Source organism: Odocoileus virginianus, unplaced genomic scaffold (genome assembly GCF_023699985.2).
Source record: "Odocoileus virginianus isolate 20LAN1187 ecotype Illinois unplaced genomic scaffold, Ovbor_1.2 Unplaced_Contig_6, whole genome shotgun sequence".
Classification (NCBI taxonomy): domain Eukaryota; kingdom Metazoa; phylum Chordata; class Mammalia; order Artiodactyla; family Cervidae; genus Odocoileus; species Odocoileus virginianus.
The window spans coordinates 2532816-2558562 of record NW_027224323.1 but is presented as its reverse complement, the minus strand read 5'-3'; the positions used below and the strand labels follow the sequence as shown (position 1 = coordinate 2558562).

The 25747-nt window shown below is 59.2% G+C and overlaps 1 protein-coding gene and 1 long non-coding RNA gene across 7 annotated transcripts; one reads left to right on the top strand and one right to left on the bottom strand.

Moving 5' to 3' along the window:
- The first annotated feature begins 90 nt into the window (after positions 1 to 90).
- On the top strand, positions 91 to 8247 carry LOC139033879 (uncharacterized). Of its 3 annotated transcripts, XR_011486370.1 has the most exons (5): positions 91 to 789; positions 1512 to 2857; positions 5513 to 5870; positions 7295 to 7740; positions 7835 to 8247. It is a non-coding gene; the product is annotated as an uncharacterized lncRNA (long non-coding RNA). The 3 variants fall into 3 exon arrangements; XR_011486368.1 differs by having other exon boundaries at positions 91 to 2857; positions 7295 to 8247; XR_011486369.1 differs by having other exon boundaries at positions 91 to 2857; positions 5513 to 7740.
- On the bottom strand, positions 4205 to 25264 carry ASMTL (acetylserotonin O-methyltransferase like). Of its 4 annotated transcripts, XM_070463785.1 has the most exons (14): positions 25113 to 25264; positions 23339 to 23470; positions 20737 to 20784; positions 18294 to 18358; positions 17026 to 17087; positions 15192 to 15300; positions 13683 to 14067; positions 12557 to 12719; positions 10043 to 10206; positions 8543 to 8675; positions 7403 to 7546; positions 7137 to 7193; positions 5783 to 5905; positions 4205 to 5178 (listed from the first exon to the last, which is right to left on the bottom strand). In XM_070463785.1, exons 1-14 carry the CDS (start codon positions 25203 to 25205, stop codon positions 4955 to 4957), a joined length of 1902 nt encoding a protein of 633 aa, XP_070319886.1. In that variant the 5' UTR covers positions 25206 to 25264; the 3' UTR covers positions 4205 to 4954. The 4 variants fall into 4 exon arrangements, with proteins under 4 accessions (XP_070319886.1, XP_070319887.1, XP_070319888.1 ...); XM_070463786.1 differs by lacking the exon at positions 7137 to 7193; XM_070463787.1 differs by lacking the exons at positions 23339 to 23470; positions 25113 to 25264 and having other exon boundaries at positions 17026 to 17130.
- Positions 25265 to 25747: the final 483 nt, after the last annotated feature.

Sequence of the window (25747 nt, the reverse complement as noted above, 5' to 3'; positions counted from 1 at the left end):
CCGCTAAGGGGCCCGCTCCCCGCCCCGCTGCCCCCGCGCGCCTCGCCCATTGGCTGCGCTGCCACGCAGGCCCCGCCCCCTGGGCGCGCGCCCCGCCCCCGCGCGGGCTGCCGGGAGCGGCGCCTCGTTCCGCCCCGTGGGTCCGTACGGCCGCGCCCATTGGCCGCGCCGCTGCCCTGCTCCGCCACTTGGGCGTGCGCCGCGCTCCCCGCGTGCTGCCGGGAGCTGCGCCTCGCCCTGCCCCGAGGCCCCCCGTGCGCCACACCTATTGGCTGCGCCACCACGCAGGCCCCGCCCCCTAGCCCGCGCGCCGCGCCGCGGGGCATGTCGGGAACCTCGCCCCGCCCCTGCGCCGAGCGTGCCCGGGGCGGGTCACATTGAGGTGAGAGGCGGCCACTTTGACCTTGTGAAGGTCACGCTTGGTGTGGCGGCCGCGACGGGCTGCGGCGGTGAAAGGGACAGGTCGGGCCTTGCGGAGACCCGCGCCCTCTCTTGTCTGGATCGTAGCCCCGGACGCTCGGGTCTCCAGGCTGGTCCTGGAGATCGTCCAGTCCGGCCGGTCCAATCATTGAGGTCCGGACCGCGGGTCTGGCGCAGGTCTCCGCGCCGCAGACCTCCGAGTCCCCGCCGCGACCCCTACCCCCAACCCCGCAGCCCCGAGAGGCCCTGATGACCCCTGGCTTCCTCCAGGCCCCGCGTCGCCCCGGGGGACGAGCGATGCAGTCTGTGGGTTCTGACCCAGCGTATGAAACCGCCCCAGAACCCCGCCCGGGCCGGCTTCGGAGCAAGGTTTGCCTATGCCCCGCCCGGGACACCCGGGTCCGCCCAGGAGAGCGCCTCCGGAGGACCCAGCTTCCCGCCGTGGGGTCCCCCAGCCCTAACCCTGATTCCTCCGGGTGCACTTGGGGGGGGGGGTCCCAGGATGGGGGAGGTCCGGCTGCCTTTCCAGGCCCAGTGGGGCTCACACTCGGAGTGTCCCTGTCAAGCCGGGCACCGCGACTTGGAAGAGGGTCTCCTAGAAGAACGGGCACGTGTGCTGATGTCACAGGCTGACAGGTGCACTCACGTGTGTGTATACGTGTGTCCACACATGCACGCGTATGCAGCCATTGTACATGCCCACGCGCGGACTTGTATGCACAGTGTTACACGCGGCAGTATTGGCCCCCTGCCTCCAAGGGCGTGTCCAGAGACCTTGGTGTTTGGAAGGCCTGACCGCCTTGTGCAAGTGGTGTTCCTTCAGGCCTGTCTGACCGTTTGCAACTGTGGAATAAAAGAAAGTACAACTTGAGAGTTGCGAGTTCAGTTTTATTTGGGGCAAAATGAGGACTGCCGCCCTGGGAGGCAGCATCTCAGCTAGCTCTGAGAGACTGCCAAAGCGGCAGTAGGGGAAAGAATACATGAAGTTTTGGTGAAGGGGGAGTTCAGTGCCATGAAGCACTCGGTTTACAAAAGGTTTTTGTTAGTCTTGAGGATCTATGTCACCAGGAAGGGATTTAGTGCTTCTCTAGGTATGACGGACTGATGTTGAAGCTGAAAGTCCAACCCTTTGGCCACCTGATGTGAAGAGCTGATTTCATTTGAAAAGACCCTGATGCTGGGAAAGATTGAAGGTGGGAAGAGAAGGGGACGACAGAAAATGAGATGGTTGGATGGCATCACTGACTCAATGGACGTGAGTTTGAGTAAACTCCAGGAGTTGGTGATGGACAGGGAGGCCTGGCATGCTGCGCGGTTCATGGGGTCACAAAGAGTCGGACACGACTGAGCGACTGAACTGAGCTGAACTGGACTAGATATGAGGAGTTGCAAGGATTGAGATCATAAAATCTATTCCTAAAAACATCCAACTAACTAAAGACCTGTCCCAGCACATCGCCTGGAGCACAGAGTGCCTCAGTCCACCCTGAACTCCCTCAGGGATTGTTGAAGGTCAACAGCAATAGCAGCAAGGAGGTTCAATCTCCCTAGAGGCAGATGACAAACTGCCTTTGTTGTACAGTTGTTGGCAATGCACTTTAAATGCCAATTTGTAGTTGACACGACCCCATAGACTTTAGCCCTCCAGGCTACTGGGATTCTCCAGGCGAGAATACTGGAGTGGGTTGCCATTTCCTCCTTCAGGGGAATCTTACCCACTCGGAGTGAATCCAGATCTCATCCATTGCAGGGAGGTTCCTTTCCCGTCTGAGCCACCACAGGAAGCCCGTGTGAACTCCTTATTGAATTTTAAATAACACAAGTCCCAAGTGTATCGTCCTGTGAATTTTCACAAAGCAAATGCCGAGGTGTGTCCCCAGCCAGGTCCAGAAAAAATAAAAGTCTTTGTAGCAACGCGGGTTCAAGAATTAGTTCTTAATTTGCCTCTCTCTCTCCCCTGCTGTTTTTCTCTATCCCCGTCCTCTTTTTTCTTTATGCCCCGCCCCCCACATTGGCTCCGACGGTCAAGAACCTGACGAGCCAGGTTTCGATGGCGGGGTCGGGAATATCCCCCGGAGGAGGGCAGGGCCACCAAGTCGGGTATTGTTGCCCGGGAAACCCACGGGCAGAGGAGCCTGGTGGGCTACAGTCCATGCGGTCGGAAAGAGTCGGACACGACTGAGCGACTGACACTTCCTGTTTCCGTGGCTTCTTTCTCATCCCGGCCTCTCGGTCCTTTCTGCCGCCCCGCCCTCCTTCTCATGAGGGGGTCTCCTCCAAGTGATACTGGATGGATGGATGCTAGGGACCGACCCACAAGAGCCCAGCACCCCCCCCCCTCCAACCCCCGCCCCAGCCGGTCATTCATTTCTCCAGCCCCCAGTGACCTGGCAGGAGGGCCTTCCAGAGAGCTCTCGTGATTTCCTGGGTGAGGCAGGTAAGAGGCGTGGCCGGAGAATGACCGGGCCCGAGGGGTGGGTACGGATCAGGTGGCTGTCAGCCGGTGAGGATTGCGGCGGGAGTGGGGGGTGGGGGGCGGGGGAGGGCCTTGGTGTTCTGGCATTTTCTGAGGCTTCACTGGGGCCTGGAGGACGGAGCTGGGTGGTGGCCCAGCCCGGTTCCGGCCGGCCGCGACTACACGGCGCTGGAAGAGAGGGCGAGGCCGCCCCGGGTTCTGGTCTCTGGCTGCGGGGCACGCCCGGTCAGGGAGGCGTCGCCCCGGTCATCTGCAGTTTGTACACAGCGGGCACCAGCCCGTCTGGGCGGGGCGGGATCCCGCGATGCTTATCACTGCCCGCTGGGCCAACGAGGCCCAGCCAGCTGGAGCTGGTCCTTCAGGCCGGGAGGCCCTGGCAGTCCGCACTTTGCTTTCAGAGCCGGCGTTGGGCACACCAGGACGCCTCTCTGCAGCCTCGGTGTGGCGGCGGTTAACCCCTGGGCCACCCTGTCCCCTCCCCTAGGTGACGGATCCCCCTCCCTGGGGCCCCACGTGCATCCCAGGGGTCACCCCCACTCCGACCCCCGCCCAGGTCAGCAGCTTGCTGTCTGCGGGAAGGACTGAATGAATGTGACATCTGTCCTCCTTGCTCACTAGGGCGCAGAACGTGTTTCTCCTTTAAAAGCATCTCACGTGGGCCTTCGATGGAGGTCTGCTCCCTGTGTGTGTCCTGGGGACGGGTGGGGGGCATCGGTGACCCAGGCCGTGTGCTGCAGTCACGGCTGAGCCGGGAGGGCGGCAGGACCACAAACGCCCCAGGTACTGGGGAAAGACTGTGCACCCGTAGGATTGTGCACCCAGGTAGACCGAGGGGTGGGATGGGGATGGTTAAGGGAGGTGGGATGGCGGGTGGGGGGTGGGGGTGGGGGGAGGAAGGGGTCCTGTTCCAGGACTCCGGGGCAGGAGTGCAGAGACAGCGGGCTGGCCCCCATTCCTCAGCACCCTCCCGAGGTTTAATTACGACATTCACAGCGTTAGACAGCGGGCTGGCCCCCATTCCTCAGCACCCTCCCGAGGTTTAATTACGACATTCACAGCGTTAGAGGCTGCGTATCCGAGATGGTTTTTGTCGTCTCGCTGCTAAGTCATGTCCGACTTTGCGACCCCATGGACTATAGCCAGAGTAGTGGCACGGGTGGCCATGTCCTCCTCCAGGGGATCTTCCCGACCCCGGGATCGAACCTGCGTCTCTTAGGTCTCCTGCATTAGCAGGTGGCTTCTTTACCACTAGCGCCACCTGCTCGTCTGTGTTCTAAGCAATGAAGAGACAGGTTAGGTGTCCGTCAGTCATATTTCCACTTCTCGCCTTTTAATTTTTTTTTTTTTTTTTTAACTGCAAAGAGTCCCAGCAGGACAAGGAGAGTGAGGCGAATAAGGGCCCCACGGGCCGTCCGTCCTGGCTCCCGCAGGCGTTCGCTGCCGTCAGCCTGCAGCTGGGGCCCGCGCTCGGGCGTGTCCCCGGCTCACGGGCCTGGTCGTGGGTGTGGGATCCCCGAGTCCGGCCCGCATCAGGCGCACTGCTACAGGGACTCTTGGGGGGCCGGGGTGGGGGTGGGGGGCTCGGGTACCCCCGCCCTGCGGGCGGGTGCTCTGACCCCTCCGGTTAGAAGATCAAGTTTCTTCTAGCGATCCTGGTGTCTGGAGGGACCGCGCCCCCCACGCGCCCCCGGGGGAGCAGAGGGCGGCTCTGCACGTCACTCGTTCTCACTGGGGGCCCAGCCCGGCTGCGACCAGGTGCCCTCGGGAGAAGGACCGTACCCCGTGCCTTTCCCGGGGGTCCCCTCTGTCGGTCGCCTCCAGCCCCGGGGGCCTCTCCGAGTCCCCGCGACCCCCGCCCCCCAAACAAGCAGTCCCAGGCCCCGTACCCTTCCCCTCCCGGGTTGGGGGCGCGCATCTCCTGGGTCCAGGGCGCCCCCTACAGACGCGCGCGGAGACTGCCTGCTTTCCGCCTCCTCTAATAATCGTTGTCCCAGCGGACGCCTCTTCTCCGGGAATCACCCCCAGGCTCGCGCGGCGACCGTCGGGGCGGGGCGACCCTCAGGGCGGGGCCCGGGTCCCCAGGACCACGTGCAGCAGGTCTCCCGCGCGCGTCGCCTGCACGTCCTGGAAGCCGAGCCCCTGTAGGAGGCGCCGGTACTGCCCGGGGCCCCGGGGGGGCCGCCCCGCCCCGAGGATCCGCAGCCCGGGGGACCTCCGCGCCGCCCCGCCGGCCTCCTCCTCCTCCTCCGCGGGCGCCAGTTCGGCCAGCAGGAGGCCAGCGCCTGGGGAGACAGACACAGAGATAACCGGGAAGGGATGCGCAGGCGTCCCAGGACCCAGCCTGCGGGTGCCCCCGGGGCTCCGCACGGGAGGACTTCCCCGTGGGAAGGTGGGAGGAATTCTGTCTGCAGGGACAGGGCTGCAGACTGCGATGACCGGAGGTGCGCTCTGCTCTGTCCCTCAGGCGGGTCCGACTCTGCGACCCCGTGGACTGCTGCCCGCCGGGCTCCTCTGTCCACGGCGTTCTCCAGGCAGGAATACTGGAGTGGGTAGCCTGTCCCTTCTCCAGGGGATCTTCCTGACCCAGAGATCGAACCTGGGTCTCCCGCATTGCAGGCAGATTCCTTACCGTCTGAGCCACCAGGGGGAGCCCATGGGACGCCATGCGCATACTGCGGCTGGAAAGCTCAGAAATGAATGAGGGGCAACTGGGAATCAGCTAGGGCCTGGGCAGGCGGTAAACTGGGCAGCGGACCGTGGGCTGGATGGGTGGGCAGGCTGACTGTGTGACATGCATTCGGGTCTCTTTCTTTTTTTTGATGGGAAATTGTCTTTAAGTGTGAAGAAAGGCAAGCGCACGAAGAAAAGGCAAGTCCAGGGTCTCACCTGCTCTGCAGCTGCGGGAGACCCGCCTCAGGAGCCCGTGGAGCCTGTGGTCAGGCCCGTCGTGCGCGAGGCTGCAGAGAACGTACAGGTCCGCGGGCGGGAGGCGGCCGCTGGAAGGGTCACCTGGGCCACACACAGACGGGCTGGAGGCGTGGAGGCCAGGGGCTGCTTCTGCAGCCAGCGTCCTACGCGCAGATGTGACCCAGATGCACACAGACACAGCTGCACACAGACAGACACAACCACACAGACGCACATAGACGCAGCTGCACACAGACACACAGACGCACACAGACACAGCTGCACACAGCCACACACAGACGCACACAGCCACACACAGACACAGCTACACACAGATGCACACAGACACACAGACGGGGTGGAGGCGTGGAGGCCCAGGGGCTGCTGCTGCAGCCAGCGTCCTACGCGCAGATGTGACCCAGACGCACACAGACACAGCTGCACACAGCGACACACAGACACACAGACGGGGTGGAGGCGTGGAGGCCCAGGGGCTGCTGCTGCAGCCAGCGTCCTACGCGCAGATGTGACCCAGACGCACACAGACACAGCTGCACACAGACGCACACAGACGCACACAGAGACAGCGACACACAGTGACACAGACGCACACAGCGACACACAGATGCACACAGACACAGACACAGCTGCACACAGCGACACAGACGCACACAGCGACACACAGCCACACCACACAGAGATGCACAGACACACAGACTGACACGGAAGCACACAGCGACACACAGACGCACACAGACACAGCTACACACAGACGCACACAGACACAGCTGCACACAGTGACACACAGCCACACACACAGATGCACAGACACACACACTGACACGGAAGCACACACAGAAGCACGCATGTGTACACATACCCGCACACGCAACACCCTGGCGGCTGAGACAGTAAGGGGTCCACCCCCAGGGTAGGAGACCCGGGTTCCATCCCTGGGTGGGGAAGATCCCCTGGAGGAGGACATGGCAACCCACTCCAGTACCCTTGCCTGGAGAATCCCATGGACAGAGGGGCCTGGCGGGCTGCAGGCCATGGGGTTGACGTGCAGTGAACAGCTAACACTTTTTCACTTTACCCACACACAGAAACACACAGATACACACACACACACACGCAGGAAAATACATATATAGACACATAAACTCAGGTACATACACATTTAGACACACACAGAGACCACATATGCATGCACACACACACATACAGGCACACGTGGACACACTCACAGGCACAGAAACACACAGCACACAGTCAGAGACAGACAGAAATGTACACATAGAGACACACACACACTCCGTATGTGTGTGCGTACTCAGTCGTGTCCAACTCTCTGAGACCCCATGGACTGCAGCCCGCCAGAGTCCTCTCTCTGTTGGATTTCCCAGGAAAGAATACTGGAGTGGGTGCCATTTCCTCCTCCAGGGCATCTTCCCGACCCAAGCGCCGAACCCGCGTCTCTTGCTTTGGCAGGCGGGCTCTTTACTGCTGGGCCTCCAGGAAAGCCCTACCCACCCCGTACAGGAGATAAACAAGGTCGCCCAAAGAGTGACTGCTGGCAGACAAGGACGCCGCACTGACCTGGCACAAAGTGGACCCGCTCCGACGGCCCTGCGCCGGCCTGAAAGCCCCCCGCAAGCTCGATGACCTCTGGGAGGTCAAACACGGTCACCTGCAGACGCGGGTACTCCTGGACAAGCTTGTGGGCCAGGGCGCCCGTGCAGCCTGTGGGAAGAAACGTGGACTCTGCACCAACCTGGCCTGTCTCCAGAGGCTCAGCTCTGGCAGGACCAAACCAGCGCTCTCGGACATGACCTCAGCATGTGCCCTCAGAGGAGGTCAGCCCGTGGGGAGGTCTCTGCTGCCTCAAACTCAGGGCCTTGTGGACTGATGGTGGACCAAGCGCTGGCCCGAGCCAGGTGAGCAGGGTGGAAAGAGATCCACAGGGAATCCTTAGGGCAGAGTTCTAGAGAGTTATACTCTTTCCTTCTCCGTTCTGTTGTGGGAATGCAGGTGTGATGGCTGGTGCCACAGCAGCCACTCTGGGCCACCAGGAGGAAAGCTGTGCAGAGGATGGGAAAACGCAAGCTGCCAGCTCAGGAGCCCTCCTAGGACCCCAATCCCACTACATCCCTTGGGAAGGCATCTGCTCCTCCTCCGTCTAATGTCCTGGGGGAAGGACTGGCTGGGAGGGGTGGACGGAGTGTGTGTGGCATAATTAGACCTCATGAGATGGCAGCAGACAGGTTCCACGGTCCCGTGCTCTGCTTGGCAGCCCCCAGGAAGGGTTCCATAACCTCTACGAGGGTCTGAGCCATCCCTGGGACCTCCGAGCACTTGGGAAAATCAGCCCAAGCCCCACATCCACCCTGGACACATTTAGATCCTTGTGTGGTTTGTAGAGATAAACCCATTTTCCAAGTCTTGTTAGTAGGTATTGTGTGTTAGTTGCTCAGCCCTGTCCAACTCCGCAACCCCATGAACTGCAGCCCACCAGGCTCCTCTGTCCATGGGGATTCTCCAGGCAAGAATACTGGAGTGGGTTGCCATTCCCTTCTCCAGGGGATCTTCCCGACCCAGGGATTGAACCCGGGTCTCCTGAACTGCTGGTGGATTCATCCACCCGGGAAGCCTATCTGTAGATAAGGCGCCTGCAGCTTCTGACAAGGTAGGAAGGCTTGCCGCCGTTTGCCCTGACTCCTGTCGGGTGAAGGGATGTACCTTCCAGGTGGCAGGCGGAGGTGAACGGGGACAGGTCAAAGGCCGTGGCCACATGGTGGGCGGTCAGCTTGCTGAGGCCGTGCGAGGCCCTCATGAACTGCAGGGTCGCCTCCGTGCTCTGCTTGTGGGGCGCCTGAAACAGAACAGGATCTCAGGAGAGACCCACCGGGGGCCCAGGCGGTCCTGCATCCGCGATGATGTTCTACATGGCCTCTCTGAGGGCAGAGGGTTGGTGGACTTCCCCGGTGGACCAGACGGTAAAGAGGCCACGTGCCATGCAGGCGACCCGGGCTCCGTCTCTGGGTCAGGAAGATTCCCTGGAGGAGGAAATGGCAACCCACTCCAGTACTCCTGCCTGGAGAATCCCATGGACAGGGGAGCCTGGGGGGGTACAGTCCATGGGGTCGCAGAGAGTCAGACAGGACTGAGCGACGAAGCGTGGGGGGCTTGCTCGGTGGGATGGTGGGGGCAGACCAGATGGGCAGGGGTCCAGGGGACAGAGTGGAAGAGGAAGGGGAGGACAGGAAGACATCCATCGAGGAGCCAGGAACTGCGTCCTCATTGGACACTACACCCACCCTCGCCGGGATTTCAGAAGTCCCGCTTCTACAACCGCAGGAAATAAGTGTCTTTTGTTTCTAAGTGAAAAGAAGCTGCGAGTCGTTGAGTCATGTCCGACTCTTTGCGACCCCATGGACTATATTCCATGGGATTCTCCAGACAAGAATACTGGAGTGGGTTGCCATTTCCTCCTCCAGGGGATTTTCCTGACCCAGAGATTGAACCCATGTCTCCTGCACTGCAGGTGAATTCTTTACCAGAAGGGAAGCCCTTTGTTTCTAGACCCCCTGGAGAGCCCTGAAGACCCAGACCCACTGAAGTGAAGTGAAGTGAAAGTCGCTCAGTCGTATCCGACTCTTTGTGACCCCAGGGACTGCGGTCCTACCAGGCTCCTCTTTCCATGGGCTTCTGCAGGCCAGAGTACTGGAGTGGGTTGCTATTTCCTCCTCCAGGGGATCTTCCCGACCCAGGGATCGAACCCAGGTCTCCCGCACTGCAGGCAGACGCTTTACCATCTGAGCCACCAGGGAAGCAGCTTGCTCAGTCATCTCTGACTCTTTGCAACCCCATGGACTGTACAGTCCATGGAATTCTCCAGGCAAGAATACTGAAGTAGGTTGCCATTTCCCTTCTCCAGGGGATCTTCCCAACCCAGGGATCGAACCCAGGTCTCCTGCATTGCAGGCGGCTTCTTTACCAGCTGAGCCACAAGGGAAGCCCCCCCAGACCTACTAGACACCCCACAAGGCTCTCTCTGGAGGGTCGGGAGCTGTGGGCAGCCAGCTGCCCCCCACGCCTCCCCTAATGACCCGCATCCACAGCGTTATGCTGGGAAAACGGGTTCTGATGGTCCCCGGGTCTGGGACGCTTTGGGGGCCCGTGGCCAGTCTCTCAGCGGCAGAGACAGCACGTGAGAAGCAGCGTCAGGTTCTGCGGTACCTGCGGCAGCGGCTCCGGGATCCATGTCGCCCCCTCCCGCACGGCCCGGCCCAGGTGCGTGAAGGCGCCCCAGACGGGCCCGTCGAGGTAGGCGGCCAGGCCGTGGAGGGACTGCTCGGCGTCCGACACCAGGTGCAGGCTGGCCGTCTCCGTGTTACTGTAACCTGAAAGGAAGGGGCATCGTGGGACCCCCGTAACGGCTCCCCTGAACATCGGAGGGGCGGGGGGAGCCGCCGCTCGGGGTCCCGGACCCCCGTAAGGGCTCCCCTGAACATCGGAGGGGCGGGGGGGGGCCGCCGCTCGGGGTCCCGGACCCCCGTAAGGGCTCCCCTGAACATTGGAGGGGCAGAGGGAGCTGCCGCTCGGGATCCTGGACCCCCGTAAGGGCTCCCCTGAACATCAGAGGGGCGGGGGGGGCCGCCGCTCGGGGTCCCGGACCCCCGTAAGGCCTCTCCTGAACGGAGGGGCGGGGGGCTGCCGCTCGAGGTCCCGGACCCCCGTAAGGGCTCCCCTGAACATCGGAGGGGCGGGGGGGGGCCGCCGCTCGGGGTCCCGGACCCCCGTAAGGGCTCCCCTGAACATCGGAGGGGCAGAGGGAGCTGCCGCTCGGGATCCTGGACCCCCGTAAGGGCTCCCCTGAACATCAGAGGGGCGGAGGGAGCCGCCGCTCGGGGTCCCGGACCCCCGTAAGGGCTCCCCTGAACATCGGAGGGGCGGGGGGAGCTGCCGCTCGGGGTCCCGCGGTGTTAGCGCAAGCATCCTCCGGCCGACAGCGTGACACCCTCGCACGCGCCCGACTCTGCCACCCCAGGGACTGCAGCCCCGCCAGGCTCCTCTGTCCATGCGACTGTCCAGGCAAGAAGACCGCAGCGGGTTGCCATGCCCTCCTCCAGGGGATCTTCGCGACCCAGGGACCAAACCCACTTCTCTTGCACTGGCGGGCAGGTTCTTCACCACCAAGCCACCTGGGAAGCCCATCTATGTATCAACCTGTCTGTTTACTATCTGTCAGTCACCTTCAACTCTCTCTGTCTCATCTGTTAACCACCTATCTGTCAATCTATATATGTCTCATCTACCTGTTTATTTAGCAGCTATCAGCTGTGTGTGAATAAGTCTATTTACCTATCACTTGTCATCTCTGCTCATCTATCGTTTATCCATCAACATATGTTACCTATTCATCAGTCCCTCCATCACCTTTTTATCCATTTATCTGTCTACCCTGGAGAAGGAAATGGCAACCCACTCCAGTACTCTTGCCTGGAAAATTCCATGGATGGAGGAGCCTGGTAGGCTACAGTCCATGGGGTCACAAAGAGTCAGACACGACTGAGCGACTTCACTTTCACTTTTTGGGGTCTCAGAGGTAAAGAATCTTGTGGCCAATGCAGGAGACACAGAAGACGCAAGTTTGATCCCTGGGTGGGGAAGATCTCCTGCAGAAGGGCATGGCAACCCTCTCCAGCATTCTTGCGTGGAGAATCCCACAGACAGAGGAGCCTGGCGGGCTACAGTCCCTGGGGCCACACAAAAGCGGCCATGACTGAAGCTCCTGAGCAAGCACCATCTGTCTGTGACCTGTTTGTTATCCGTGAAGTGTCTATTTATCCACCATCCATCCATCCGTCCATCCATCCATTCAAGTATCATTCTACTACCTCTCAGCGTCTAGGCATTCACCTCACCTGTCTGCCTACCTGAACAGATGAGTAAGAATGTGCAGCTATCTATGCTGTGCACACGTCCACACCCTGAGAGTTGTTTCCTTGGAGGACCTTGGCAGATACAACCCCTCTGAGACCACAAAGAAGTCTCTCTCCTAAACATCACACACACTCACACACACACACACACACCCATCACACACACACACTCACACACACCATGCTGCTAAGTCGCTTCAGTCGTGTCCGACTCTGTGCGACCCCACAGACGGCAGCCCACCAGGCTCCCCCGTCCATGGGATTTTCCAGGCAAGAGTACTGGAGTGGGGTGCCACTGCCTTCTCCGACACACACCCCTAGTTCCTCCTAAACATCACACACACACGCACACACACACCTATTTCCTCCTAAACATCACACAGACACACACACCTGTTTCCTCCTAAACCTCACACACGCGCGCACACACACACACACCCGTTTCCTCTTTGCCCACGCCCCTGCTCCCCGCCCTCTGGGAACTGCCCCGTGTCCGGGACACAGGGCTGGCTGCTCTGCCCATCTCTGCTCAGGAGCCACTGTCGCTTGGCGGCCGGGTCCCACCTGCGGAGCTGACATGCCGACACCAGGGCGGCCCCTCACCTCCGTCCGGCCGCCGCGCCGACAGCCGGGAGGCCCCTCACCCCCGCCCGCCTCCTCCAGCGGCCCAGGGCCGCCGCGCCGACAGCCGGGAGGCCCTCACCCCCGCCTGCCTTCTGCAGCGGCCCAGGGCCGCCGCGCCGACAGCTGGGGGGCCCTCACCCCCGCCCGCCTTCTGCAGCGGCCCGACACCTGGGCGGCCCCTCACCTCCGTCCGCCTTCTGCAGCAGCCCCAGGTCCGCGCAGACGTCCAGCAGGCGCTCGGTGCCGTCCACCGAGGCGCCGATTTCGCGGGCGACGTCCGCAGCCGTCAGGGGGCCTCGATCTTTCAGAACATCGAACACGTTGAGCTTGCAAGCCGTGAGCAGGACCTGACCGTGAAGGAGGGCCACAGTCAGGCTGCGACGGGACTGACCGATCGCTTGTGACCCCCCCACGGACAGCGGGGAGCGGGGGGGCCGGCGGAACTGTCAGAAATGCCACGCCCGTCAGGGACCCTCTGCAGGGGAGAGTTGGGTTTGGGCTCCAGCTTGCATAAGTTTTACTCCAGGGAAGAACGAGTCGGTGAGGATTAAGCAGAAAAGCTCTCTCGGCAGAGAAACCCAATGCGCTACGGTCAAGGGGTGCGCGGTAGCTCCCCACGGTGCCTACGTCGAGGCCACAGGCCCTGGGACCTTGAGACGAGGCTGTGTGTGGACTTGGGCGCTCCCTGCGGGACAGACTCCACGCCACGCACAACACTCCTCACGGGACGGGCTAACCTCCCCGGGGCTCTCATAAAAGAGGAAACTTCCCCGGACACGTGGGGCACAGCGTGCTGTGAGCCGTGTCCCTGCAGACACCCACTCGGACCCCGCCCCAGCCCTGCCAGGCACAGACCATAGTCACGTTCGAAAAAGATAGTGTTCACATCCTGACCCCCAGAACAAGCGAACAAGGCCTTCCGTGGAAATGAGATGCTTTCGCAGACGTGATGGAGTGAAGGGTCTGAGATGAGGCCCTCCTGGACGGGGGTGGCCCTAAACCCAGGGACAGGGTCCTCATAAGACACAGAAGAGGAGAGACAGGGACACAGAGAAAAAGCCACGTGGAAACGCAGGCAGAGACGGGAGGGAGGCGGCCACCAGCCCAGGGACGGACATGTGGAGCCCCCAGAAGCTGGAAGAGGCGGGAAGGACCGTCCCCTGGAGCCTCTGCACGGAGCCCAGCCCTGGGGCACCCTGACCTCAGGCGTCTGGTCCCCAGGATTGGGTTGGGGGCTGTGAGATGGATGCCTGTGGTTTGAAGCGCCCCCCTGTGCTGGGGGTCACGTGGTTGCGAAGGCACAGGGGTACCTTGGATGCTTTGAAGCCGTCCATCAGCCCCAGGAGGCCCGCGGGGAGCGGGGGCTGGCTGTCCCTCACCCCATTCAGGTCCGGAGCGTCCCGGGTATGGGGAGCCCGCGGCTGCGCCCCGCCCGCCTCCAGGCCCCCGTTGGCGGGAGCCTGGTCGGAGACGCCTCCCTCGGCGTCGTTGAGGTCCTCGAAGGTGTCGACGGCAGGGATGGAGTCGTAGTGGATCCGCGGTGGGGCGCCGGGGGCCCGGGGCGCGTGGTAGAGGCGCGCCAGCTCCTTGCAGAAGCGGTTCAGCGGGAAGCCCACCACGTTGAGGAAGTCGCCGCGCACGTACTCCACCAGCATCCCACCCAGCGCCTGGATCCCATAGCCGCCGGCCTTGTCCCTGCGCGGCGTGAAGGACCGCAGCGGGGCAGGAAGGAAGGGGAGAAGAGACGGACACGGTGATGATGAGCTTTGACGGGTGTGCACACCCGGCCAGTCGGGAGCCCGCTGACCTCCGGTCCGGAGCAGCCGTGCGCTGCGGGCAGCCAGCTCCAGGACCAGCCCCCAGGAGCATTCCCTTGGTGCCGCCCCCAAGACGGGATGAAGGCGGTTTCTGGGGGTGCACGAGGGGGCACCTGCCCCCACGCCAGGCCTGTGTCTCCTGAGGGGGTGGGCTTTGCCCACAAGAGACCGGGGCCCCCAAGTGCGGTCTTCCCTCATCTCTCTGCCAGGAGCCTCAACAGGAGGACTCCTCGCGGGGGTCCACAGCCCGGGTCTTCCCGGAAACCTCTGCTGAGACCTCCTTACATGGGAAAAGGGGTCCGTCCAGCGCCTCGGTCCATCTGGACTGAGCCCCCAGCCCTTCTGCACTCTAGCCACCCCTCTTCCCACAGACCAGGGTGCAAAGAACAGAGGAGCTGGGATTTGGGGATTTGGGGTGCGGGGGGCTCCCTTGAAGTGTCAAAGGGTTTCCCAGGTGGCACTAGTGGTAAAGAACCCGCCTGCAATGCAGGAGACACGGGTTTGATCCCTGGGTTGGGAAGATCCCCTGGAGAAGGGTCTGGCAGCCCACTCCAGGATTCTTGCCTGGAGAATCGCATGGACAGAGGAGCCTGGTGGGCTACAGTCCGTGGGGCTGCAGAGAGTCGGACACGACTGAGCGGCTTTCACTGACGCTGGGCGGGGAGACCAGCCCCACGGCAGCATCTGCACTGACCTGCCCGACCCACAGCAGCGCCCTTTGCTGGAGGAGACGGCAGTGATGTAGGGACAGGGGCACGGGGTAAGACACCCTTCCATCTGTCCTAAGCACGCTGCCCGGCCCTGGGCCCCTGGGCACGTGGTGGGCACAGGCCCCCAGCGCGGGCTCAGCCCCGGCCCGTCTCCTGCCCGCGGTGGGCATTCAGCACCACGGCTCCAGACCGGGGCTGGGTTGAGCACCGCGGCTGTGGACAGGGGCTGGGTTGAGCACCGCGGCTGTGGACAGGGGCGGGGTTCAGCACCGTGGCTGCGACAGAGACTCACATGGGCTCCCCGCTGTCGATGTATTCCCACAGCAGCTCCTCCGACAGCTCCGAGAACTTCACCGTGGTCTCCTCGTAGAACTCGGACACCCGGGTGTCCAGCTGGCCGTCTGCAAGGAAGCGCGCGCTGCGGTGAGGGGGCGCAGCCGGTGCCCGTGGGGGCCCACAGGTCTAACCCTTTGAGCCCATGAGGAGGCAAGCGTGATGCTGAAGCTCAAGCTGCAATCCTCAGGCCACCTGATGCGAAGAACTGACTCATTGGAAAAGACCCGCATGCTGGGAAAGATTGAGGTCAGGAGGACAGGGGATGACAGAGGATGAGATGGTTGGATGGTGTCACCATCTCGATGGACTTGAGTTTCAGCAAACTCCGGCAGATGGTGATGGACACGGAAGCCTGGCGTGCTCCAGTCCATGGGGTCTCACGGAGTCGGACACGACTGAACAAGTGAGGAGCAAGAAAGTCTGAGCTTTGCGTGTGACTCACACACACACACATGCTCATTAATAGGGAATAAAAGATTCTCCACTGTACACAGGAGAAACAGAGAGAAAGAATAAAAGAGAAAGTGAAGCGAGAGTGTTGGTCACTTCAGTCACGTCCGACTCTTTGCAACCGCGTGGACTGTAGCCCGCCAGGCTCCTCTGTCCATGGGATTCTCCAGGCAAGAACACTGCTGTGGGTTGCCATGTCCTCCTCCAGGGGATCCTCCCGACCCAGTGGACTGAGCCTGGGTCTCCTGCATTGCAGGCGGATCCTTCACTGCCTGAGCTACCAGGGAAGCCAATAAACCAGAAAAGAAGCCGACAAGATGGGCACGTGGCAGAAAGGCCTGCAGTCTACAGGGCTGGACGAGACGGGGCCCCTGGTTTCTGTGGGAATTTACGGACTGGAGTCATCGTTATGAGAGGACAATTCTGAGATCTACACGAGGCTTTCGGCTGTGGGCTTGGAAATGCCCCATGCACACGGCACGCTGGGCACACACAGGGGCCACTTGGGAAAAACCTCCACGCCAGGCGTCCCGGGGTCAACGAGTGTGTGCGTGCCTGTGAGGTCAGTGTCCCAGTCATGTCCGACTCTCTGCAACCCCATCAATCGCAGCCCGCCAGGTCCTCTGTCCTGGGGATTCTCCAGACAAGAACGCTGGAGTGGGCTGCATTCCCTTCTCCAGGGGATCTCCCCGACCCAGGGATCGAACCCACGTCTCTGTGCCTCTGCATGGGCAGGCGAGTCCTTTACCACTGAGCCACCTGCGAACCCCCCGCAGGCTCCGTGGTGCTCCTTAAACTTCAGGCCCACCTAGGACCTCAGAACGGGACTTTATACGGAAACAGGGTCTCTGCACACGGGATCAAGTGAAGGGTCTGAGATAAGGTTTCTCCTGGATGAGGGTGGCCCTAAAGCCCATGGCAGGCTCATTCCTCGGGATAAAATCTCTTTTAAGCAGCTTTAAAGTTACTCCTCAGGCTTTTTGTGCTTAAAAAAAAAAAATTTTCTTTTCATCACAGAATGTCTTTAACACCCGCCAACAGGAGCCAAGCTGATCCACCACTCGGACGAGAGAGCTCAAAGGCAGGCTCTCGGAGGGTCATGTTGGATGAGGTGCGCTGTCCCCTACACCCCACATGGGGTCCACTGGAGGCTCAAGATGAACCCCTCCATATTTCCACGTGGGACCCCAACGTTCCCAGGCCAGGTGGGAGGGCGGGCCCGTGTGGTAGCAATGACAGGGATGCCCCAGGGTGCCTGGGCCCTCCCCCCAGGAGCCCCGGCGGCTCCCACGATGGCCCTGGGGCCCAGGGGAGGTGGCGGACGCGGGCGGCCCAGGTACCTTTGGTGCAGCAGTGGACGACGGCCACGCCCGTGAAGACGCTGTGCTCCGTCCCGCTGAGCCTGCAACACACGGCCGGGCCGGACGCGTGACTCCGCAGTGTCTCTGCAATGCAGGGCGATCCCTGGCCCACAGCCCGAGGCCCCTGTCCACCCACCGGCCCTGCCCCCATCATCCCGGGTGGGGCCGCCGAGGAAACCGTCCCATGGGAACCGTGAAGCTCCCTGCGGGACTGTGATCACTGGCTCAGACAGCGGCCGGGGGGGTGGCTGGGCCATCTGAGGTCCTTGTCCACCCACCGGCCCTGCCCCCATCACCCCGGCTACGCAGTCGCCGAGGAAACCGCCCCACGGGGACCGTGAAGCTCCCCGCGAGACTCTGGTCACTGTGGCTCAGACAGCAGCCGGGGGGGTGGCTGGGCCATCTGAGGTCCCTGTCCACCCACCGGCCCTGCCCCCATCACCCCGGCTACGCAGTGGCCAAGGAAACCGCCCCACGGGGACTATGAAGCTCCCCGCGGAACTGTGGTCATTGTGCTCAGACAGCGGATGGGGGGGGTGGCTGCGCCATCTGAGGTCCCTGTCCACCCACCGGCCCTGCTCCCATCACCCCGGCTATGCAGTCGCCGAGGAAACCGCCCCACGGGGACCGTGAAGCTCCCCGCGAGACTGTGGTCACTGCACTCAGACAGCGGCTGGGGGGGTGGCTGGGCCATCTGAGGCCCCTGTCCACTCACCGGCCCTGCCCCCATCACCCCGGGCGCACGGTGACCAAGGAAACCACCCCACGGGGACCGTGAAGCTCCCCGCGGGACTGTGGTCACTGTGCTCAGACAGCGGCTGGGGGGGTGGCTGGGCCATCTCACGGGACGAAACACAGGACCACGTGAACCCTGACGGGAGCGGTCAGCCGTGCACAGAGGACCCGGATCCCGGCCACTCTGGGCCACCCCTTTCCTGGGTCCCTGTGAGGTCCTGGGCATGGACAGTCAGCGTGCCCGAGCCAGGAGGAGACCCTGAATGTGGGGGCTGGTGTGGGGAGTTGTTAAGAGTCGAGGTCAGTTCAAGGGCACTGCCTGGTCCCCTGACCTGAACCAGAAGGGGCTATCTCTGGGAGACAGCGGATGTGGTGCCTGTGGAGGACACGGGGACGTGATGTGGGTGGGCGGACAGATAGGTGATGAGCGGATGTTGACGCTGACTGGACACATGGCGAACGGCCTAGCCTCTGTCCCACGCGTCCCCGGAGGACGGCCGGGACCCACCCACCTTGACAGCATGCGGTAGGCATCCTGCTTGTCCACCGGCTTCTCCAGGATCAGTCCCCCGACCGCCTGCGAGAGAAATGCCACGGAGAACATTGCTTCTGTTCCCCGAGCGGCTCTGCACCAGCTACACTGTCCACCGTTTTAGACTCAGGTTTTTTGTTTTTTGTTTTTTAATTGAGGTGAGATTCGTATAACGTGACACTCACCATGTTAAATGAAACCATGTGGCACATTTCCACTGTTGGGTGAGGATCACTACTGAGTTCCTGAAGTCTTTCATCGTCTGGACACCCCATCTCCACAAGCTGTCTCTCCCCACCTCGTTCCCTAGCCCCTGACAACTGCTGATCTGCTTTTCTCCTCAGTGGATTCACCTATTCCGGACATTTCACACAAACAGAATAATACATGTCCTGTGTCTGCTTCTCTCACCGAGCACTGGGTGTTCAAGATCCATCCATGTTGTAGCCTGTGTTGGGGCTTCACTCCTTTTCATGGCTGCGTCATATTCCACGGTGTGGGTGGACCCCATGATGCTTATCAATCCATCCACTTATCGTTCTATCCATCCAACCATCTACCCATCCATCCATTCATGCATCATCCATCCATCCATCCACCATCCATCCACCCATCCACTTATCCATCCACCCATCCATTTATCCATCCATCCATCTATCCATCCATCCATCAATCCATCCAACCATCTACCCAACTATCCATCAATCCATCCAACCATCTACCCAACCATCCATCCATGCATCTTCTATCCATCTATCCATCCATCCATTATCCACCCACCCATCCATCCATCCAATCATCTACACAACCATCCTTCCATTCATCCATCATCCATCCACCCATCCATCAACCATCCATCCATCCATTATCTATCCATCATCCATCCACTCATCCATTTATCCATCCAACCATTTAACCCAACTATCCATCCATGCATCATCCATCAATCCATCTATCCATCCAACCATCTACCCATCATCCATCTACCCATCCATCAACTATCCATCCATTCATCCTCCCATCCACCCATTCATCCATCATCAATCCATCATCTATTCATCATCCATCCAACCATCCATTTATCCATCCAACCATCTACACAACTATCCATCCATCTATCAATCCATCCAACCATCTACCCAACCATCCATCCATCTACCTAACCATCCATCAATCCATGAGCCATTCACCTTTCCATCCACCCATCCATCAGCCATCCAACCATCTACCCATGCATCCATCCACCCATCCATCAAGCCATCCACCCATCTACCCATGCATCCATCCACCCATCCACACATCCTTCCATCCACCCATCCATCCATCATCTATTTATCATCCATTCACCCATCCATTTGTCCATCCATCCATCCATCCGTCCATCCAACCATCTACCCATCCATCCATCCATCCATTATCCACCCATCCATCTATCCATCCAACCATCTACCCAACCATCCATCCATCCATCCATCCATCCATAAATCCATCCATCCATCCACCCACCATCCATCCATCCATCCATCCATCCAGCCAGCCAGCCAGCCAGCCAACCAACCATCCATCCATCCATCCATCCATCTACTCAACCATCCATCCATCCATCCAACCATCCACCCACCCATCCATCCACCATCCATCCATTCATCCTTCCATCCACCAACCATCCACCCATCCAGCATCCATCCAACCATCTACCCAACCATCCATCCAGCCAGCCAGCCAGCCATCTACCCAACCATCCATCCATCCATCCATCCACCCACTCATCCATCCACCATCCATCCATTCATCCTTCCATCCATCCAACCATCTACCCAACCATCCATCCATCTATCTAGCCATCCATCATCCATCGACACAGCCATCCAGGGACACTGCTGCTATGAACACCCCAGCAGTGAGGCCCAGCATCCCTGGGCGACGCTCACCGTCGGGCCAGCCGGGGTCTCAGGCAGACGGCCATGGCCAGCGAGACAGAGCTGCTCTATGGATCACTGTGATGAGCCATCCAAAATTGACTCTTGGCAGCGAAAACCCCTATCATGGGGAGATTCCTTTCCCCTAGGTCCTGACCCCCCAGCCCTGTGAACAGGACACTGTTCGATAATAGAATCTTTGCAGATGTGACAAAATTTGAGAGGAGGTCGTACTGGGGCCAGGTGGGTCCTAATCCATGACGGACGGTGCTCTTGTCAGAGGAGAGACAGACACAGAGGAGAAGCCACATGGAGACGGAGGCAGAGACAGGCGGGAGCCGGCCACCAGCCCAGGAATGCCCAGGAATTTGGAAGAAAACCATCAGAAGCCGGAAGAGAGAGAAGCCTGGGATGGATTATCCCCCAGGTCTTAGAGAAAGAACCTGCCTTCCAAGGCCTGGATTTCAGTCGACAGCGACACGGAAAGCCAGAAAACACACTCACCACGATGGTGTCGGCTCCGATGACCACGTCTGGGGCACGCAGGTCCTTCTGCAAGAAATACAGACTCGGCTTTAGGCAGGACGAGCCTGTATGTCTAACACATTTTCACGTCAGGACGCGCGGCACAAAGCATCACAGTTTATTTATGGATCCAGTCTTGCTTTAGAAAGCGAGACTTGAGTGTCCTCAAGACACCAATCCAGAGAGACAGTGAAAGTAAAAGTTAGTCGCTCAGTCGTGTCCAACTCTTTGCAACCCTTTGGACCGTAGCCAGCAAGGCTCCTCTGCCCATGGGATTCTTTAGGCAAGAATACTGGAGTGGGGTTGCCATTCCCCTTCTCCAGGGAACGTTTCCCACCCAGGGATCAAACCTGCGTCTCCAGCATCGGTACGTGGGTTCTTTATCACTGAGCCGCCATGGGGTCCCCAGTTATATATTACTATATATAATTATGACTTCCCAGCTGGCTCAGATGGTAAAGAACTTGCTTGCAATGCAGGAGACCTGGGTTCAATCCCTGGGTCGGGAAGATCCCCTGGAGGAGGGAATGGTAACCCACTCCAGTCTTTTTGCCGGAGAATCCCAGGGACAGAGGAGCCTGGTGGGCTACAGTCCATGGGGTCACAAGGCAAAGAGTCGGGCACAACTGAGCAAATAACACTTCACGCTTTCATATATTATTATATATTATATTACTTACAACTATTATAAGTAATAGGAAGCTACATTGATTCTATATCATAAATGACACATTAATTAATACATTTTATAGTAACACAGATAATCTATATTAATTCTGTGTTAAAAATGATAGTTATTTTATATAACAATAATGTATTGTTTCATTATAATGTATATAATTCATTATGTATGCTATATAGCATTAGATACACTATACATAAAAGTATATAGTATACAATATTATGTATTTTTGTATATTATAGAGTTACACCTCATAATAGATAAGGTATATTAATTCTACATTGTAAGCGATATGGTTATGTTAATTGCAATTGGATATTCCATAATAACACTTATAGCAATACAGAGATATGTTATTCCTATATTATAAGTGATGCTGCTATATTAAATACCATAGTATATTAAATAGTAACAGTAATATATAAGCAACACTGTTCCTATATCATAAATGATGCTGTTACATAACCTATAGTAGGTTATATAGTAATGGTAATAAACTAGTTATTTTCTATATCATGATGCTGTTATATTAAATACCATAATATATTAAATAGTAACAGTAATAGATATGGTACATTATTTCTATATCAAATAGTAATAGGAATATATAAGCAACAGTTTCTATACCACAAATGATGCTGTTATATACTATAGTACATTATATAGTAATAGCAATAAACTAGTTACATTTATTTTCTACATCATGATGCTACTATATTAAATACCATAATATATTAAATAGTAACAGTAATAGATATGGTACATAATTTCTGTATCATAAATAATGCTGTTATATTAAATAGTAACAGCAATATATTAACTACATTGTTTCTATAGCATCAATGATCCTGTTATGTAATAGACCACAGTATATTAAATAATAACAGTAATATATAAGCTACACTGTTTCTGTATCATAAATGATGCTGTTATATCATATACGATAGTATGAAAGTGAAAGTCCCTCAGTCGTGTCAGACTCTTTGAGACCCCATAGACTATAGAGTCCATGGAATTCTCCAGGCAAGAATACTGGAGTGGGTAGCCATTCCCTTCTCCAGGGGATCTTCCCAACCCAAGGACTGAACCCAGGTCTCCTGCATTGTAGGCAGATTCTTTACCAGCTGACCCACAAGGGAAGCGCATACTATAGTACATTTAACAGTAACAGTAACATATAAGCTATATTGTTTCTACGGCATAAATGATGCTGTTATATACTGTAGTATGCTATATAGTAACAGTAATAAACTGGCTACATGATTTCCATATCATGATGCTATTATATTAAATACCACAGTATTTTACAGAGTAACAGTAACAGACAAGTTGCCTTATTTCCATACCCACCAGTGATGCTGCTATAGTAAATGCCATGGTATCATAGTATATTATATGGTAATTCAGTGCTAAAGCTACATTAACTCTATATCACGCTCAGTCGCTCAGTTGCGTGGAAGTCTCTGCGACCCCATGGACTGTAGCCCGCCAGGCTCCTCTGTCCACGGGATTCTCTGGGTGAGAATACTAGAGCAGGTTGCCATTTTCTCCTGCAGTATTCTGTCCAGAAGCCAGGGGATTCTACATCATAAATGACGCTATTATATCAGTTACGGCAGCACACGGCCTGGTAGCACCTGGTAATAGACTAGGTAGCTCAATTCTTCACCCCGAATGACACTGATATGAACTGCAACAGCACGCTACATACTAGCAAAGTGAGAGATAACGTTGCATAAACAATCCCATCCCATGGATCACACGTGTCCACAAGGCAAGGACACTCAGTCACAGAGAAGCTACACCCACTGCCCGCTGCGAAGGGCACTGCTTCACAACAGGTGTGATTAACGCCCGAAGGCGCCCAGCTAGCAGGAGACCCAGGAAAGGAGCCCTCACCTGGTGCATCCGGCCGGCCACCTCCAGGGCCTTCTGCTTGGCCGTTTCCACGGCGTACGCCTGCGGGGTGGCGAACGAGGCCTTGTGCAGCTTCTCCTTGAACCTGGATGGGACCACCTCGAACCTGAGGCCCTGGAACGGGACAGAAGAGGGGTTTGCGGGGGGAGCCCCAGGACGCTGACAGGTGAGCAGGAACTGAAGGAGCCTCCTTTGTCCCCCCCACCCAGCCCACCTTCCCTGACTACAGATGCTGAGCAAGGGCCAGCTCCCGGCCGCTGGGCGAGTGTGACCGGTGCAGGGGTGGGGGGGCCCGGGGACCCTGGTGGGAAGACCTCTGTGCATGCAGAAGCCAGCAGGGCGCTATCGATTGGGGTGCAGCCCCGAGGGGTCAAAGGGCTCCTGGAGAGTCCCAAAGGCCGGCATTTTGCCCTCACAGAGGTCAGACTACTGAGATGACAGCGGCTGCAGGAAAGGCCCCCCAAAAGCCATAAACACGGTGGCTGCATGAGGGAGAATAACTGGGGTGCCTTAGCTTGGTGCCCAACACAGGTGACCAGGCAGGTCACCTGTGGGAGATGGGTCACGGACACCGCTGCCTCCAGAGTGGTGACCAGGCAGGTGACCTGTGGGAGGCGGGTCACGGACACCGCGGCCTCCAGAGTGGGGGCTGGCGGTCTTGACCACAGAGGGTCAAACTCCCCCTCCCACACTGCCCACGCGGGACCTCTGTGAGCAGCCAGCTCTGCCTCTTACTCTTCTGCATCCCAGCCCCCTCTCCACCTCCATCGTGGACCTCCCAGACCCCCAGTTAACCCCTGGGTCACACTATGAGACACCCCCCCCTCCAGTTCTGTACTCTCCCCGGGAGGTACTTATAGCACCCCTCATTCTGTACCTACCCCCACCCAGCCCAGCTCACACCCCCCACCCAGGCAAGAATTTCTGCTCTCTCTCTCCCCCTAGCTGGTATCCCTGCTTCTCTGCCCCTCCCAGATAGGGCCTCCCCAGGCAGACCAAGCCTCCCCCTTCCCCACCAGCACCTGGACAAATCCAGCTCAGGCACACAGACCTGGCCTTGGCCCGGCAACCCCACACCCCATGGCCAGCAGATCGCCAGGTCACTGAGCCCTGGCTCAGAGCTGGAAGACCAGAGCTCCCCCCGATCACGGAGACCACAGATCTGGACCCTGGTCACTAGGATCCTGATACCTAGGATATCCTAGGCCTAGGATACCTCAGGCCCCAGTCCTGAAGACTCCAGATACCCCGTCACTGAGGCCCCCAGCCCTGCAGAATCCCCACGGCCCTGCTCACCAGGCCCTCAGTCACAAGGCCTCTGCCCTGAGACCCTGGATCTCTGACCGTGTCAGCCGGGCCCACCGCTGATCCCGGGCCTGCAAACACCCACCCCCTCTTACCTCCGCCCTCCCAAGTCATTAGGACCCCCAAACACTAGGCACCGGCCCTGCAGACCCCCCAAGGCCCCTGTCATCTCCCCCACCGCCCCCCACCCATGAAGCCTAGGTCATCAGGACCCTCGGGCACTCGTCTCCAGCCACCGGCCACTGGCCAAAGCCGTCCCCTAACTACTAAGACACCCCCAGTTTCTAGACCCCGGACCCGCAACTCTGGCGCCCATACAGGAGGCCTGGGTCACGACGCCGGGAGTCCCGAGGCCTCCAGTCACTAGGCCCGGGTCCGCAGGCCCGGCCCCCCCAAGACCCCGACCCCTCCAGACCCCGGCGCCCCCAAACCCCGGGCCCGGGCCGCTCACAGCATTGCTGAGGATCTCCTGGCGGCGCGGGGAGGAGCTGGCCAACACCACGCGCCTGTGCTGCAGCTTCCGGATCACCGGACACAGCAGCATCTCGCCCGGCGCCCACCGCCTCGAGCCGCGGTGCGCGCGCAGCAAAGCGCGACAAGCCCCGCCTCGGCCCCGCCCCCTTCGAGGCCCCGCCCCCGGCCGCTGGAGCCACGCTCGGGCCTCATCTCCAATGAAACCCCGTCTCGGCCCGCACGGGCCCCGCCCCAGGGCCCTGCCCACTATTAAGCCCCGCCCCGGCCTTTGGAGCCGCGCCCAAGCCTTGCCACCGCGGAAGCCCCGACTCAGGCCCGCCCACGGCCGGGCTTCACCACCAATGAAGCCCTCGCACAGGCCTCACCACCAACGAAGCCCCGCCTCGGCCCGCCCACGGCCCGGCCTCAGCACCAATGAAATCTCGTTCCAGGCCGGCCCCCAGCGAAGCCCCGCCCCGGACACTGGAGCCACGCCAAGCCTCTCCGCCCCAGTTCACGCCCCGCCCCCGAGGATGGTGGAGCTCCGGCTGCGCTTCCGGGCCGGCCGCGAGCGAAGCCCCGCCCACCCTCGAAGCCCCGCCCCCGGCAGCTGGGGGTTCTTACCAGGCCGAG